Here is a 17,378-nt window from a genome sequence, read left to right as displayed (position 1 = left end):
GCAAAATGTTAGAAGAGATGTAGGGGTTGGGAAAAAAAAAAACAGAGATAAGACACAGCAAAAGCAAAGTCTGGGGGGGGGGGGGGCAACACTAGCAGAGGCAGTCATGCTTGAGCTGATAGTCATAAAACTGTTGGATAATGATTGAGGAATCCCATGTCCAAATTCAGGCCCAATGCACCACACCTGCAAGATATAATAGAAGTCTATGGCAAAGCTCAGCTAAGCTCCAGGAAAGCCGCAGGTGCATTGCACTGTTTTTATCACCCCCCCAACCACTGATATAGTGTTAGGGGTCACATTCTGTTCTACACCTGGACAGGAGGGGTGGTGGGGGCAGCATATACAGGAACCAATGCTCTCCAGTTTCCTTCTGCAGCTGCTGAAAGCAGGCTTCTCTTCCTCTCCCTTCTGCCGGCATTCAGCAGCTGCAGGAGGAAAATCTTCATTATGCTTTTCAAAATAAAAAATTCAAAATTCTGAATCATTTCATTTCAGTGTGGCCCCAAACCAGCTACCAAATCATTTAAGGGGCCCTCACTCTTCAAAAGGTTGAGCACCCCTGGTCTAAGGCATGCACTGTCCAAGAATTTGACACGGCAGTTCTGGCACTCCCAGAGACACACTAAAGCTATTGGGCCTGTAATGTTGGTGCAGAATAAGGAACGTACAGCACAGTGTATACTGAACGAGGCAGTGTGGAATATAACACATACAACAAGGGATATAGAATGAGGAGCATAGTAATAGGGAACAAACAAGCATGGTATAGAAAATGAGGTGGTGTGGAATAGGGAACACATAGCATGGTATATGGAATGAGCCATAGAGGAAAAGGGAACGGACTGCATGGCATATGGAATGAGGCGGTGTGGAATAGGGAACACATAGCATGGTATATGGAATGAGCCATAGAGGAAAAGGGAACGGACAGCATGGCATATGGAATGAGGCGGTGTGGAATAGGGAACGGACAGCATGGCATATGGAATGAGGCGGTGTGGAATTGAGAATGAACAGCATAGTATATGGCATGAGAGGGTGTGTAATAGGGAATGTACAAGCATGCTATATGGAATGAGGCAGAGCACAATACAGAATGTACAGCATGACATATGGAATAGGACAGTGTGGAATAGGGAATGCACAAGTTTTGTATATGAAATGATATGGATTCTACAAAACAGTTCAAACTGGCAAAGGGAGGGAAAGCACTACAAGCCAATTAGGATTTTTTTTTTGCAGTGCTCATGCTTTGACAAAGTACTCGGTGATAGGAAGAAAGAACAGAGGAATAATCTCCACAGCCAGCTTCTTCTCCTCCAATGTCCAATCACAGGCTAGGAGGAGAGAGGTGCCCAGGCTATAGTGCTGAACTGCAGTAAAAAAGGCAGGACTGTGTAAGTCTCAGGACTGGCTGTGCAGGCTTACAACTTTTTTTGACAGGTATAATGTGTATTACAACAGTGTATCTAGCTGTTTGACAGGAGTTCAACTTCAATATTGTATATAGTGTCTAGTACACTATGCAAATACAAAACAGGATTTGGATATACTTCCTCTACACAGAAACCATACAAGAAATGTAGCATTGGACGCAAGCCAGGGTTGGTGCAGGCAACAGAGAATCAGCATCAGGGTCACAAGCCACGTGCTCCACACATAATTCTGCCTCATGATGCTTCTACTGCTACTTGTAACTGCCCATGGCTTGTGACCCTGATGCTGATTCTCAGTTGCCTGCACCAACCCTGGCTTGTGACCTCCTATGCTGATTCTCTGCCACCTGAACCGGCCCTGGCTTGTGACCCTGATATTAATTCTGATCCTTGTGATCTGAACTATTTGATTTCTCTTGATCCACTAAGGACTGGGCCAGGGGCGGACTGACAACTCATGGGGCCCCTGGGCAATAGGGGATCATGGGGCCCCTGTGTCCTTGCCCAAACTCAAAAAAGCCTATGAAAAAGGTACCAGGGGCATCTCATAGAGCCCCCTACTGACCCCGGGCCCTCAGGCAGTGCCCGAGTTTCCAAATGGTCAGTCCGCCCCTGGACTGGGCTTAGCCTGATGTTTCTGGACACTGGTCTCCACTCTCTACAGGCCTAGACTACAAAAAGAGACAACTATAGAGGAAAGAAGGGCAGAGGGATTTGCTTCCAGAAGTGCCACATTACCAGTAAAGGAAGACAGAAATGAAACAATATGTTATACCATGTTATATGAACATGACTGATGAGTCATAAGGAAGTGAGAAGACCCCTAACTGTGAAGAGGGATAATTCCATTCATTTCCAAGTCCTATTAAAGGGACACAAGCCTTATATGACCTCACTTGACAGTTTGGTCATACAGTTGCAAGAAAAAGTATATGAACCCCTTGGGATTACGTGGAGTTTTGCATGAATTGGGCATAAAATGTGCTCTGAACGTCATCTAAGTCACAACAATAGAAGAACACAGTCTGCTGAACATAATACTACACAAACATTAGATGTTGCCATTGCAATGTTTAATTGCACATAACATGTAAACATTCACAGTGCAGGGAGGAAAAAGTATGTGAGGCCCTAGCTTAATGACTTCTCCCAGAGCTAATTGGAGCCAGGAGTGAGCCAACCTTGACTACAATCAGTGTGATGATATTGGATGTGTTGCTGACAGCTGTCCTGCCCTTAAAAAACACACACCTGTTTTGGGTTTACTGGTTTCAAGAAGCACTGGGGCTGCTTTGCTGCCTCAGGGCCTGGACGGATTGTTGTCATTGATGGGAAAGTGAATTCCAGAGTTTATCAAGACATTTTGCAGGAAAACGTACGGCCATCTGTCCGCCAACTGAAGCTCCGCAGAGGATGGGTGATGCAACAGGACAATGATCCAAAGCATACAAGTAATTCAACAAAACAATGGCTGCAACAGCACAGAATACGCCTTCTGGAGTGGCCCAGTCAGAGTCCTGACCTCAACCCGATTGAAATGCTGTGGCATGACCTTAAGAAAGCGATTCACACCAGACATCCCAAGAATACTGCTACACTGAAACAGTTTTGTGAAGAGGAGTGGTCCAAAATTACTCCAGATCGTTGTGCAGGTCTGATCTGCAACTACAGGAAACGTTTGGTTGAGGTTATGGCTGCCAAAGGAGGGTCAACCAGTTATTAAGTCCAAAGGTTCACATACTTTTTCCTCCCTGCACTGTGAATGTTTACATGTTATGTGCAATTAAACCATGGCAACATCTAATGTTTGTGTAGTATTATGTTCAGCAGACAGTGTTCTTCTATTGTTGTGACTTAGATGACATTCAGAGCACATTTTATGCCCAATTCATGCAAAACTCCATGTAATCCCAAGGGGTTCACATACTTTTTCTTGCAACTGTATATGAACATGACTGATGAGTCATAAAGAAGTGAGAAGACCCCTAACTGTGAAGAGGGATAATTCCATTCATTTCCAAGTCCAATTAAAGGGACACAAGCCTTATATGACCTCACTTAACAGTTTGGTCATATATGCCAGGTAAGAGCACAGCCGGTGAAGGTGCACATTTTTATGATTGGTGGATTGCACACAAATCGTTTCTTATCACATCACTAGAAGGAATGTCAAAGTCACGGATTGATTAAAGACATTTATGCAGCAGAAGCGTGATTGCATTATCACATATAATTTGTTGTTGGACTGTATTCAATTCAACAATTTCTTTCACTCTTTATTGTAATTGTCAGTGGAGCGCGACACTGTTTATGATTTTATAGATTTTAAACAACTGCAATTCAGCCTAAGATGCATTTGATGCTAAAAGAAGTCTCTCTAAATATTTGGGTCATTAACTAGTCAAAATCCCAAATCCCTCCCCACGATACATTTCTTCCCATGCCGGAACAAGCCTATCTTCCTCTGTTCAGAACACATTCCTAAATATCTGGTCATTAATATATCCAGGAACCTCTCTGACTTTGCTATATTAAATATGGAACCCCTTTTTACAACTGTCAAGACTAAAATCCAAATTTAATTTAAGCACCCCTTGGAAGTACAAGGTAGGGTGAGCCTCATAAAGATGATTTTTTTCTCCGTAAAGGTCTATGACATTCCAGAGTATATACTGCATCCTTAAACCTTTCGTCAAACTGTTTATTTTGGGCTAAGGCTGCCAAAAAAACGTAGTTAGAAGACTACCCTGTGAGCCCTAGGTAGTGGAGGACCATCCTCCACCTAAATTAATACTACATTGCAGAGCACCCTTATCACCTTCATCACTGGATTAGTTCTGAACTATCCAGATTCTTACACCCACTTACTATATAAAAAGCTACTAAATTCTCAGACCCTCTTTACATTGAAGGCTCAAAACCCAAAAAAAAGGGTCAAACCCCTCAGGGTCAAACCCCTAAAAAAACCACCTCAATACCATCATACATAGATACAACCTCATATTAAGGTGGTTATACCAAGATCATGGCTGAGGCTACGACCTTGTTCCTGGTACCGTTCTTTTTTAGCCAAGGATTCCCCAAGTGATCCAAGCAGCTATACAGTCACTGGATCACTTTTACGAGCGGTGGAAGGGGTCTCCCCCCCACCGCCGCTGCCTTTACCGGGCTCTGGCATCCCATCAAGAAGCCTGATAATAATGATACCGATTCGGTCACATTCTCTCCATAAAGAGGAACTGTCACAGCCCATGCTATCATGTCGTTCATCCCTTGTAATAGCAATAAAGTTGATCATAAAACAAAAAAATAAAATAAGTAAATATACAGTGTAAAAAAAATTTAAATAGAAAAAAATGTTATTAAAGTGTCCATTGCCATGCTTAAACCTGCTCCCACCCCCTTTTAAATCCTGTTCTAACTACTGTGTGAAAGGAAAATACTTATACTTACCTATTCTCAGAGGGCTCCAGTCCAGTCATGTGATCTCCCCAGTGGCCAGTTTCAGTGGGGGAGAGATTGCCGATACCTCTGATATGGAAACATCATTTATTATCTTTCATTATGGTTAAAGTAACACTAAACAATATCCCTATTTCCTAAAAATAATTCATATACATCTGCTACTTAATGGCCCTATAATCTACTTTCCATGAATTTGTTTCATACGGTATTTCCTGCCTCCTTGTAAAGTCCTCCATGAGCTCCTGAACTTCTCCTTTTCTCACTCTTGTCCATTTGTTTGGAACGAGCAGTGCGCGTTTGTTGTGGTCATGTACACTGCTTTATGCAAACTACATATCCCATAGTCGATCTCAGAAATGAGCAAAAGAGGGTGACTATGTCCCTTCTGGGGGTGGGGGGGGGACCATTAAGAACCAGCAAGAGGAAATTTGAACACAGCAAAAAAAGATTTTAAAACATTTGGAGAGAATTTGGAGATTTAGAGGAGGCAGAGAGCAATAAAGGTTACCTTTTAGAGTTAAAAATACATACTTGAACAGAAATAAACCACAGTTTAAAGTCACTTTAAAGGATAAGTTCAGCTTCTGGAGCATGTTACATGTTACATTTATATTTAGGGTGTAATGTGTAACATGCTCCAGACCTGCCCCCCTACACTCCCGATCCCCCTTCTCCCTGTGATAGTGGGCGGGAGATCCTTTCCCCACACCCGCTGTCACAATTCAAAAACAGCATGGCAGTGCAAGGCTCCACCCACACAGCTGCTTCATTCATTCACAGTGATCTGTGAATGAACTACAAGTGCCATCAGCCACCACAGTGAATGGTGAGCACTCTTGTAGTTCATTGATCTTCCTGGACTTCAGTAACTGCCTGCCTGTAGGGGAGGTAAGAGCAGACAGCTATACTGAGAGTCTACAGGAGCCTGACATTGCACCTGCGGTGCAAAGTTCTGCAGGCTTTTAGGAATAAAAATAAACTTTTTTTTTCCAACAGAAAATGAGCATTTGCTATTTTTTTTTATTATTATTATTTTTTTTTGTAAGTGAACTTGGCTTTTAAATTACACCAATATTATAAAGTTAACCAGTAGGGGGCAGACAATAGCAGCAAATCACATGGTGTTGCATAATGGTTCTTTTTCCAACATAGTAAAAAAGATTTCAGTAACAAAGGAGCTGACAGGTCACTGTGCAAGGATGTTCTCTGACCTCACAAAAGCAGGTTCAGTATCACATAACAATCTATTTTAGAATTTTGTAGGTTTGCAAAGTTCATAAGAATTATTACTGCAATATAAAAAGAAAGTATTATTCTGGATGAGCAGGTGGCCACTGAAATGAAGAATAATTATATTTATTGGATATGTGAATGAATGAGATGTGAATACCTTCTGTTGTGAGCAGAATCTGGAGCATCTGTGCATGGTAGCCAATCAGCTTCAACTTCAGCTTGTTCAATTAAGCTTTGATGATAAAACCTGGAAGCTTATTGGTTACTACGCAGACCTGCACCAGATTTTGCACTCGTCAGTTTTAGTAAATAACCCCAATTGGTTATAATTGTAAAGCCTCTCCGGGAAGGGGAACATTGGGTGATTCCAGCTGCTTGAGTTTATTTTATTAATTTAGGAGAGTCCTAAGCGCTGTTTCCGTAATTACTAATATTCTGGCATATAGACCTGTAAATTGCACAGACTGAGAGAAGAATTGTGCTGGCATAACAGAGCGTTTTATGTTTGTCATCTGGTATATTCCATGTTCATGTTCTGTATCTCCCCATTATTTTACATATTTAAATCTTACCATTGTAAAGGCTGCAATCATCCTTTCCAGTATAGCATCTTCTATGTCATCAGGGATTGGTCGAAAGTTACTCACACACTGCAAAATGCACAACATGGTTTGATGTTGACCCTGTCATTAAAACAAATATTCATTCAGACAAGGAAATACAAAGTTTCCATTTAAAATACTAAAAAAAAGAAAAAAAGGATTTAATGGAAATTTTATTGCAAAAATCTACACAACAAACTCATGTATAACATATATAATGCAACATAAAATATAGTATGTCCCAATACATAGCATGTGTAATCCTGAAACGTATACATTTTAACCTCCCTAACGGTCTGATTATGTCCATATTTCTGTGCTCAAAGCGGTACATTTTTTTGCATGAAAATATGTATTTTTTTTATTGTAGGCCTGTAATATATAGGAATAACTCACTGAAATCTGTCCGAACAAGAGTCTAGTAAACATCCCGGGTATGTTAAAATTTGAAATACGAAATCATAAATTATAATTTAATAAATAATCATAAAAAATAATAATATAATAATAAATTTATTTCAATAATATAATCAAACCAAAAACACTGAAATTTCAAATATAGCGCCAAGTTCGCACATCACTGAGCAAAGTTGCAAAATCGTTTTCAGTGTCTGAATTTCCCCACAAATCATTATCACTTAATTCTGTAAGTGATTCTGATTTACTATCGCTGTTCTCAAACCGCTTTTGACCTAAAGGGACGCTTTTTGGACGCCATGGACGTTACTCAGTTTCCAGGCAATAAGAACAGTAAAAATGCAGGCAGGGCACAGGACAAAGCACTCGGGACAAAATGTATGTGAAATGGTTTGATACAATAATGTTTTACTATGTGAATTTAGTGATTTTAGTGACTGTCACTTTTTGTCATTTTCAAATTTCCCGCCGTTCCGTCCCCCGTATGTCCCGACGCTCGCAGGGGATGGAACCCAGATGACAGATGCTGGCATCTGCCGGAGGACATTGCCGGGGACACTGCAGGAGGGACATTGCGGGAGCGCAGGACAAGGTAAGTGATCGAGGGATCGCGGAGCAACGCTGCATGGTAAGCCCGAGTGTAGCTCGGGGTTACCGCTTGTGGTACTGAAACTTTACCCCGAGCTACACTCGGGAATACCGCCAGGGAGGTTAAAGAAGTCATGGGCATCCTTTTTACACACTAAAGTGGTTCTAAACATAGAAGATATTAGGTAAAGAAAACCTTGTGCATGCAGCTTCACCCCCTGGTACCCCCCCCCCATATTTATCTGAGCCCAATGCAGTGGCGAGCATGAGAACAGCAGCTCTCTCGGCTCTCTCTCTCCTCATTGGCTCAGAGACATTGGCTCCCACTGTCACAACCAGTGAGGAGGAAGCGGGGGGCAGAAACAAGCCACACACTCTGTGTCAATAGACACATAGGGGGAGATTTACTAAAACTGGAGCACTCAGAATCTTGTGCAGCTGTGCATGCTAGCCAATCAGCTTTTAACTTCAGCTTGTTCAATTAAACTTTGACAATAAAAACTGGAAGCTGATTGGCTTCTATGCACCAGATTTTGCACCATGCAGTTTTAGTAAATAACCCCTAGAGAGCAGGCTCAGGAGGGAGCATACACAAGTGCCCCTATACCCCTAGCAAGCAGCTTGCTATAGGGGCACTAGAGCCAGAAGTGCCGGCAGGGGACCTGAGAAGAGGCAGATTGGGGCTGCTCTGTGCAAAACCATTGCACAGATTAGGTAAGTATGGCAGGTTTGTTATTTTAAAAAAATTGACTCTAGAATCACTTTAAATCCATTTATATATTTAGGGCCTAGTGCTCAACCTGCAGCCCTTTCATTCCCTAATAGTGGGAACAAGAGAAGTAATCTGTAAAGGAGCATTAATGGCAGTGATCTCTAGCAGTCCTGTGTAACATGTCGCCATTCACACTATGTGGTGACTGGCATCTTTCTGCGCTAGATCAACTCTAGTCACTGAAAACAACTGTTTTTTATGTGCCTTCTTCACATTTAAATGTTGAATTTAGGTGGGTTTTATAGCACTGCGGAAAAATGCAGTCCTGCTGCATTTTTTTAAACTCACTGGAAGTCCCATTCGTTTTCGTCCTGCAGCAGTGCTGCAATTCATAGGGATGAATGAAATGTCACTGTGACATTTCAAAAAAGTAAAAAGTAAGGTAAACAATTTGTGTTGTAAAACCAAAAGGTGCCACCCCCACTGCCGGCACATTACGAACAATAGTCTATGTACTATAACAACTACTTTTAGTGCGTGGGCTTGTTTGAATGAGCCCTGTCTTCTGCAGCAGGTTATCAGTCTCCAACAAGACCAGTAACACTCTACAGTCTCAGACCATTTCCTTTAATATGTCTGCAGTGTCAGTCATCTGTGGCATTACATATACCGAATGTTATGTGTGCTCTTTGGTACTTTCAGGGGCCGTGTTTCTGGACCCCTGTACCTCTCAATCTGAAAAACACTGATCTAGGTAAATCAAGCAAATTGGCAAAAAACTTTTTCCTTTCTGTAACAAAAAGCTGTAATAGATCGTGAATGATCCCAAGAGTCCAAATGTCCTTCTAATTCCTGATACACATAACTCATTGCATGTTGTAATCACTGCACCTGGAATAATATCAAATCAGATATCCCTTCTGATGAGAATGTTCCTTATGCTTGGGTATGATTCACTGGCAAGGATCTGCAGGGGAACATGCATAAGATGCCTTTTCTACTGCGTTTTCTGTAAAAGCAAAATCTTTTTTATTTACTTTGGATAGAGTAAGGGAGGGTTATACCCCTGTCAATGTTTTTTGCCATCTATGTATCATTGGAGAAATTTCCCTTCACTTCCTGTTGCACTACCAAAACAGGAAGTGAGAGGAAATCCGACCAAAGTAAGGGAACCCCTGTCTGTCACCAGAACTAGTTTCCCCATTGGAAAAATTTTCTTCTATTCCTGTTCTGATGGTAACCCAAAATTTGGGATTTGCTTTTACTTTTACTTTTGATGATAACAGTAAACAGGACCAATAGAGAGGGTGACTCTTCCTAATGGGAGCATAGACAGCAATAAAAATTGACAGGTGTTATAATCTCTCTCCACACTATCCAAAATGAAAAAAAGTTTTGCCTTTAGAGTGGTTGTAAAGCTAGGTTCTGCCCTTCAGCCTGGGTTCACACTGATGCAGTGCAGAATTCACACTGATTTCTGTGCAAATTCTGCGCCGCATTACAATAGCACCCCGTTTATGAGTATGTTAACAACACCCCGAAATTGGTTCGCAAAACGCAGAGCGATGTGCAGAATCGGATCGAATGGGTGTGAACACCCATGCGATCCGATTTTGGTGCGGACCAAAAAAAGGGCCCTGCTCCTTTTTTTTTTGCCATCTATGTATCATTGAAGAAATTTCCCTTCACTTCCTGTCGCAGAGCCAAAACAGGAAGTGAGAGGAAATCCCACCAAAGTAAGGGAACCCCTGTCTGTCACCAGAACTAGTTTCCCCATTGGAAAATTTTCCTTCTATTCCTGTTCTGATGGTAACCCAAAATTGAAACCATATGGCCAGTTTGTACTTATCTTTGAGCCATACAAAAATGTTTTTCTCAAATCGCACCACACATAATTCGCATGTGATTTGCACAGGAATGCGGTGCAGTTCCTGTGTCAATCACATGCGATATACCACACCGCAGACGTATGAACCCAGGCTCAAGGATAGATTCACCTTAAAAAAAAAAATGAACGCACATTTTTTTGCAGCTAAAAAATGTGCATTTATTAAATGTTTTTTTAGGAGCCCATAAGGCATTGTAGCAGATTGCGGGTGAAATTTCAAGCTTCTGCAGACTGTTTGTGTAGCTGTCTGCCTATAACTCCGATATGGGCAGATAATTACTGAAGAGCAGAAAGATCAATGAGCTGCCTAGAGTGCTCATCAGCGCCCTGGTAGTCCATTGAGAATTACAAGCCATCAGCTGCAAAGGTTGGCGATACCTGTAGTTCATTAATTCACAGAACTCTGTTAAAGAATGAATGCGGCCATGTGGCAGAAGCCCCGCGCAGCCACACTCTGTCTGGATTGTGACAGTGGGTGCAGGAAGAAGATCCCCAGCTCACTGTCACAGGGAGGGGGGCAGAGCTGGCAGATGCTGAATATGTTACGTTACACTCTAAATATGGGTGTAATATGTAACTTGTTCACAAAGGTGAACTTACCCTTTAATGCACTGTATGCATTAGGATCACCCCCAACCCTGCCACCCCCAACCCTCGTTATACTTACCTGGGCCTGATTCAGCAAGGTGCATGAGAGCAGTGGCTCTCGCTCTCTCTTCATTGGCTCAGAGACAGCAGTGGGAGCCATTGGCTCCTGCTGCTGTCAATCACAGCCAGAAAGGAGAGAGCAGAGGACAGGGCTAAGCTGAACTCAATAGACACCAAGCATAGCTTGCTATGGAAGTACTTGAAAGGGGGCAGGAGGGCTGGCAGGGGACCCAAGAAGAGGACCATCGCACAGAGCAGGTAAGTATATCATGTTTGTTAGAAAAAAATAAATACAAATTGTAGGTTTACAATCACTTTAAGGAAAGAAACCTAACTTCGGCCCAATCAGAAAGCATTTTTAAAAGAGAGGCTGCTGAAACCATATGGCCAGTTAGTACTTATCTCCTATCCTTACAATGGAAAAGCTGCCTGTCATTTCTGAAAATTCTGTGTTATGCCCACTGCACCACAATGACTGATGGCACAGCTTTGCCCGGAGAAAAAGAAATGATTGGTGCTTAATGGAAGCGGAGATTTTTGTTCATGTGCAGTTCTACTTTAAAAAAAAACAAGCTCAAATTAATCTGCGTTGTACGAGTACTGAGGACATCATACTTTTAAAAGCTCTTTCGCACAAAGGATTTCAATTTTTCAAAACTCTTATGCTATTATGTTATACAGCCAAATATGTGGGGATAAAAGGAGCACTTATTGGCCTTTTAAAAAAATCCTACTTTGCAATGATGTGTCATTTTATTGTATTCAAATAATTCTCTCAGCAAGCTACGGGTACTGAACAGACTTTGGGATTACAATCCAGGAACATTAGCGGCGCATGAATTTCTTTGGAACATTTGCTCAAACTAACCTATTATGTTCTAACACTTATTTTTGAATTTCAAAAGATACCCCTTATGTTTGGCTCAGAATTTAAAGTGGTTGTAACCCTCAGACATGAAATATGAATGAAGAATATCCATCTATAGTTTTTACTTGTCTCAATCCAGAGCACCAAGTGTCACTTCTGTCTGCTCCTTCTTCCTCTGCTATCTGCATGAGTCACTTCTGAGAAGTTTTCCTGACACCAAGGGGTTAAAAGGTGACAGGGGATGGAGCTCCAGCACACAGCCTTTGAGTGACAGACTCAGCTCTGCTCTCGTATGCTTTTGAAGGAGGGTGTATTCCTTCCCTCCAATTAGCTCTCCCTGAGTTTTGCAAGTGTAGCTACAGCTTCCTGCCCCCCTGCTTTCTGAAAGGTTAGACAAACTGTATAAATTCTGAACTATCAATGGCTGTAGAGAAGAGAAGAATGCAGATAAACAGGTACAACATATGTAGGAGGATTTGTTTAATATTTGTATATCGCCCCTCACTTCACTGGGTATATGGAAGGGTTTACAACCACTTTAAGTCATTTACAATACCGTTTCACAGTTGAGTTATTGTTGGTAGATTTGAGGTGGGACCCTGAATAGCATGGAGCATTGCAATATTAACACTTGATTTACTTTACTCAAATTAATCCCTTCAGCACTAAGGTGTCAGCAGTACAGCTGGTCCTGGACAATTCATTCTTCTTCCAGTCTTCCTTTCCAGGTTTGCTTTGTTTGACCACTTGAATGGCCGGACTGTGATGATGTCACTCCTACACATGTGCATGTGAGTAACTTCATCACGGCACAGAGCGGTGCCATAAGTGTACAACATGACTCAGTGTACATTACCGCTGACAGACAGGGAGAAGCATTTATGATAGAAGAGATTGCTAGGGTATCTTCTGTCTTAAAAGCCCTGCCTCTTAGCAGTTTTAAATGAAATTGAGCTCAAAGTGGAGTTCCCGACGTTTTTGTGTACAAAAACTGTAGCTGCTGACTTTTAATAAACACACACTTACCTTTCCCGGAGTCCAGCAATGTTCTCACCCACGCTGTCCCTTCTCCCCTTCTTTCCTCCACAGCGCCGGCGTCTCAGCTGTGGGCACCAGGCTGTGACAGCTTGTGGTTTCACAGCCTGGTGCCCACTGCGCATACGCGAGTCGCGCTGCGCTTCCTAATTGGTCCGGCAGTCTCCTGGGACCTGTGAAAGTTCACAGGAGACTGCGGGAGGGAGGAAAGGGACCGAATTTCCAGCTCATTTCACCGCGATGAACTGAGCCGGAAGTGGGAGCGGGTACCTGTCAAAACCAGGTACATGCTTACCCCCAAAAGGTACCATATATAGGGGAGAAGGCAAGTAAGCGGAGCTTCCACTTTTGACACTTCTGCCTTTTAACACTGGCATCCCTGGTTCCTAACCTGGTCAAGACACTAGGTGCATGAAGTTTGCATGTTCTTCTGTGTTTCTGTGGGCTTCCTCTCACACTCCAAAGACATGCTGGTACGTTAATTGGGTCCTGTCCAAATTGGCCCTTGTATGTGTATGTACAGTTGCAAGAAAAAGTATGTGAACCCCTTGGGATTACGTGGAGTTTTGCAGGAATTGGGCATAAAATGTGCTCTGAACGTCATCTAAGTCACAACAATAGAAGAACACAGTCTGCTGAAGATAATACTACACAAACATTAGATATTGCCATGGTTTAATTGCACATAACATGTAAACATTCACAGTGCAGGGAGGAAAAAGTATGTGAACCTTTGGACTTAATAACTGGTTGACCCTCCTTTGGCAGCAATAACCTCAACCAAACGTTTCCTGTAGTTGCAGATCAGACCTGCAAAACGATCTGGAGTCATTTTGGACCACTCCTCTTCACAAAACTGTTTCAGTGTAGCAATATTCTTGAGATGTCTGGTGTGAATCGCTCTCTTAAGGTCATGCCACAGCATTTCAATCAGGTTGAGGTCAGGACTCTGACTGGGCCACTCTAGAAGGCGTATTCTGTGCTGTTGCAGCCATTGTTTTATTGAATTACTTGTATGCTTTGGGTCATTGTCCTGTTGCATCACCCATCCTCTGCGGAGCTTCAGTTGGCGGACAGATGGTCGTACATTTTCCTGCAAAATGTCTTGATAAATTCTGGAATTCATTTTCCCATCAATGACAACAATCCGTCCAGGCCCTGAGGCAGCAAAGCAGCCCCAAACCATGATGCTCCCTCCGCCATGTTTTACAGTGGGGATGAGGTTTTGATGTTGGTGTGCTGTGCCTTTTTTTCTGCACACAGTGTTGTGTGTTCTTCCCAAACAACTCAATCTTGGTTTCATCTGTCCACAGTATATTTTGCCAGTAGTGCTGTGGAACATCCAGGTGCTCTTTTACAAACTTCAAACGTGCTGCAATATTCTTTTTGGACAGCAATGGCTTCCTCCGTGGTGTCCTCCCATGTACTCCATTCTTGTTTAATGTTTTCCTTATTGTAGATGTGTCAACAAAAATGTTAGCATGTGCCAGAGATTTCTGTAGGTCTTTAGCTGACACTCTGGGATTCTTCTTTACCTCATGCAGCATTCTGCACTGTGCTCTTGCAGTCATTTTTACAGGATGACCACGCCTAGGGAGAGTAGCAACAGTGCTAAACTTTCTCCATTTGTAGACAGTCTGTCTTACCGTGGACACATGAACATCAAGGCTTTTGGAGATACTTTTGTAACCCTTTCCAGCTTCATGCAAGTCAACAATTCTTGATCGTAGGTCTTCTGAGAGCTCTTTTCTGCGAGGCATGGTTCACATCAGACAGTGCTTCTTAAAAGCAGTAAACCCAAAACAGGTGTGTGTTTTTTAAGGGCAGGACAGCTGTCAGCAACACATCCAATATCATCACACTGATTGGAGTCAAGGTTGGCTCACTCCTGGCTCCAATTAGCTCTGGGAGAAGTCATTAAGCTAGGGCCTCACATACTTTTTCCTCCCTGCACTGTGAATGTTTACATGTTATGTGCAATTAAACAATGGCAACATATAATGTTTGTGTAGTATTATCTTCAGCAGACTGTGTTCTTCTATTGTTGTGACTTAGATGACGTTCAGAGCACATTTTATGCCCAATTCCTGCAAAACTCCACGTAATCCCAAGGGGTTCACATACTTTTTCTTGCAACTGTATGCATGTGAACTACCTTAGATTTTAAACACAAGGGCAGGGACTGGTGTAAGTATGTAAATTGTCAGCACTACATAAATACTGATAATAAAGTAAGAAAATGACATAGGTTTTTCTTTTATATTACCTTTTGATAAAATCAGTATTAGAGCCTTAGGCTACATTCACACTGGCCATTTAGATTGGTGAGAATTGTAGCAGCAGGATTCTTCCAATTCCTTCTGCGACTCTGAGCAGCTAGTTATGGCCGCCAACCCTTTCCACTATATCGACAGGATGCCGGTGGCCACAGGTATTTGCAGATATCCACACAGCTAGCGATTACCTGTGGTGATCGCTGTTGTATGCACACAAAATGCGTCCAGCAGTGATCAGCACAGGTAATCACTGGCTGCACAGGGAGCTGCGAATAGCTGCAGCCACTGGTGAATTGTCATTATAGTGGATGGGCCCAGCAGCCACACCTAGCCGCTCAGAGCTGCAGCAGGAATCAGAAGATACCTGCTGCTACAATTCGCACCTACCTATATCACCTGTGTGAATGTAGCCTAATGATCATCTTGTCAAAGGGTGACATAAAAGAAACATCGGTCTGTCATTGTCTGATAAGTATTTATATAGCGCCAACAATTTACATACTGCACATTCACACCAGTCCCTAAATAGTCGGTCGTGAATGTAGCCTTATTATAGGGATTTTTATAAGTTTTGATAAGTTAGCCAGAGTTCAGCTATAAACACTCTGCACTCTGATATGCAAATCTCACCATTTGCTAGACATTACAGGGTTTGCTAGCCCCCTCATGCCTCATACTTCTAGTTCAGTGTTTCTCAACCTTTTTTCAGTCAAAAAATCAGTTAAAATTCTTGACCGTCCCGAGGCACCCTTTAAAATATGGACAGTCTTGAGGCACCCTTTAAAATTATGGACAGTCTTGAGGCACCCTTTACAATTATGGACAGTCTTGAGGCACCCCATTCTAAAATGTGAAAAACTATTCTAATAGTTTTATATAAAGAAGCAACATCCACACATGTAGGACACCGAACATTAGAGGTGATTTATTCTTCCAAAGCAAATACACTTTTGCACACTGGTACTGAGCAGTATTCCAGCGTTTCTCTTCTTCCAAAGTTTCTCTCCATCACTCAGCTAATGTGCCAAGGCACCTCTGAAGAAACCTAAAGGCACCCCAGGGTCCCTGGGCACCCTGGTTGAGAAAGGCTGTTCTAGTTTTTCATAGCAAATAATGTCCAATAGGGAGTTACAGCCTCAACTTTCTTGGCAAAAGTCAAGTTTTGTATATTAGACTATGTAGCTTTAGGACTTTCAGGTGCTGATTAGCTGTTACTAAGGCATCTGAGGGCATCTATATTTAATTTTTGGTCACAGATTGGGAGCTGAAAGGAAACACAAATTTTCCATCACATATGGGGCAGCACAGTGGCTAAATGGTTAGCACTTCCACCTGGCAGTACTAGGGTCATTGGTTCAAATCCCAACCACGGCACCACCTGCCTGGAGTTTGCATGTGTGCCTGCGTGGGTTTCCTCCGGGTACTCCGGTTTCCTCTCACACTCCGAAGACATGCTGGTAGGTGAATTGGATCCTGTCTAAATTGGCCCTAGTATGTGTATGTATGAATGTAAGTTAGGGACCTTAGATTGTACACCCCTTGAGAGTTAGGGAATGATGTGAATGTACAATATATATGTAAAGCGCTGCGCAAATTGACGGTACTATATAAGTACCTGAAATAAATAAATATGAACACAGGCCTGCACTTTTATATATTAGCTGCCTCCAAAACAGAGAGTTTATTAGTATATTGTGCAACGCAACACTCTACAGTTTGATGCTGACCTTGTATCATGCACACTGTTTAAGAGAAAACACAATACAGCACCACTACAATGTTATTAATACAGCATTATCATTGTAAATCATACAATATGATGGCTAGGAAATATCTCATGTTGCTATGGTAATGTGCCAGTAAAAGGTTTGAGCTGCATGTAATTTTCTGAGTCTGGGCAGCTGCCTTTAAAAAGAAAAAAAGAAAGAAAACAGAATATGTAGACAGGTTGTGTTGCATTTACCTTTTCAAGCAGGAAGAGGGCGCTCTCCAGATCACCACCGTAACTTTCTAACAAATGAACATCCTCTTTTGTGATAGCAGGTTCTTTCAGCTGTTCAAGCCAGGACCACATTAAATGACTAAATACAGAGGGATTCCTCTCTGTGCAGATGCGATCCCATGCTGCTTCTCGGGAGTTTAGCTCTTTCTAAAAAGGACAGACAACATGCTTTTATAATAAAAAAAAAAATCAGTAACTGAAAGTA

The 17,378-nt window shown here is 42.2% G+C and overlaps 1 protein-coding gene across 1 annotated transcript in view; it reads right to left on the bottom strand.

Annotated features, from left to right (window-relative positions):
• The window catches only part of PTPDC1 (protein tyrosine phosphatase domain containing 1), an 85,742-nt gene that overhangs the window by 35,498 nt on the left and 32,866 nt on the right, over window positions 1-17,378 (bottom strand). The window contains exons 7-8 of the mRNA XM_089678688.1: window positions 17,135-17,320; window positions 6,710-6,820 (exon numbers count right to left, since the gene is read on the bottom strand). Coding sequence (XP_089534814.1) covers window positions 6,710-6,820; window positions 17,135-17,320 — 297 coding nt within the window. The remainder of the gene's footprint in view (window positions 1-6,709; window positions 6,821-17,134; window positions 17,321-17,378) is intronic.

Source organism: Staurois parvus, unplaced genomic scaffold (assembly GCF_062004578.1).
Source record: "Staurois parvus isolate SC_StPar_1 unplaced genomic scaffold, SC_StPar_1.0 ptg000209l, whole genome shotgun sequence".
NCBI lineage: Eukaryota > Metazoa > Chordata > Amphibia > Anura > Ranidae > Staurois > Staurois parvus.
Note: the sequence above shows the minus strand (reverse complement) of the source record. Positions and strands in the feature narration are given on the sequence as shown.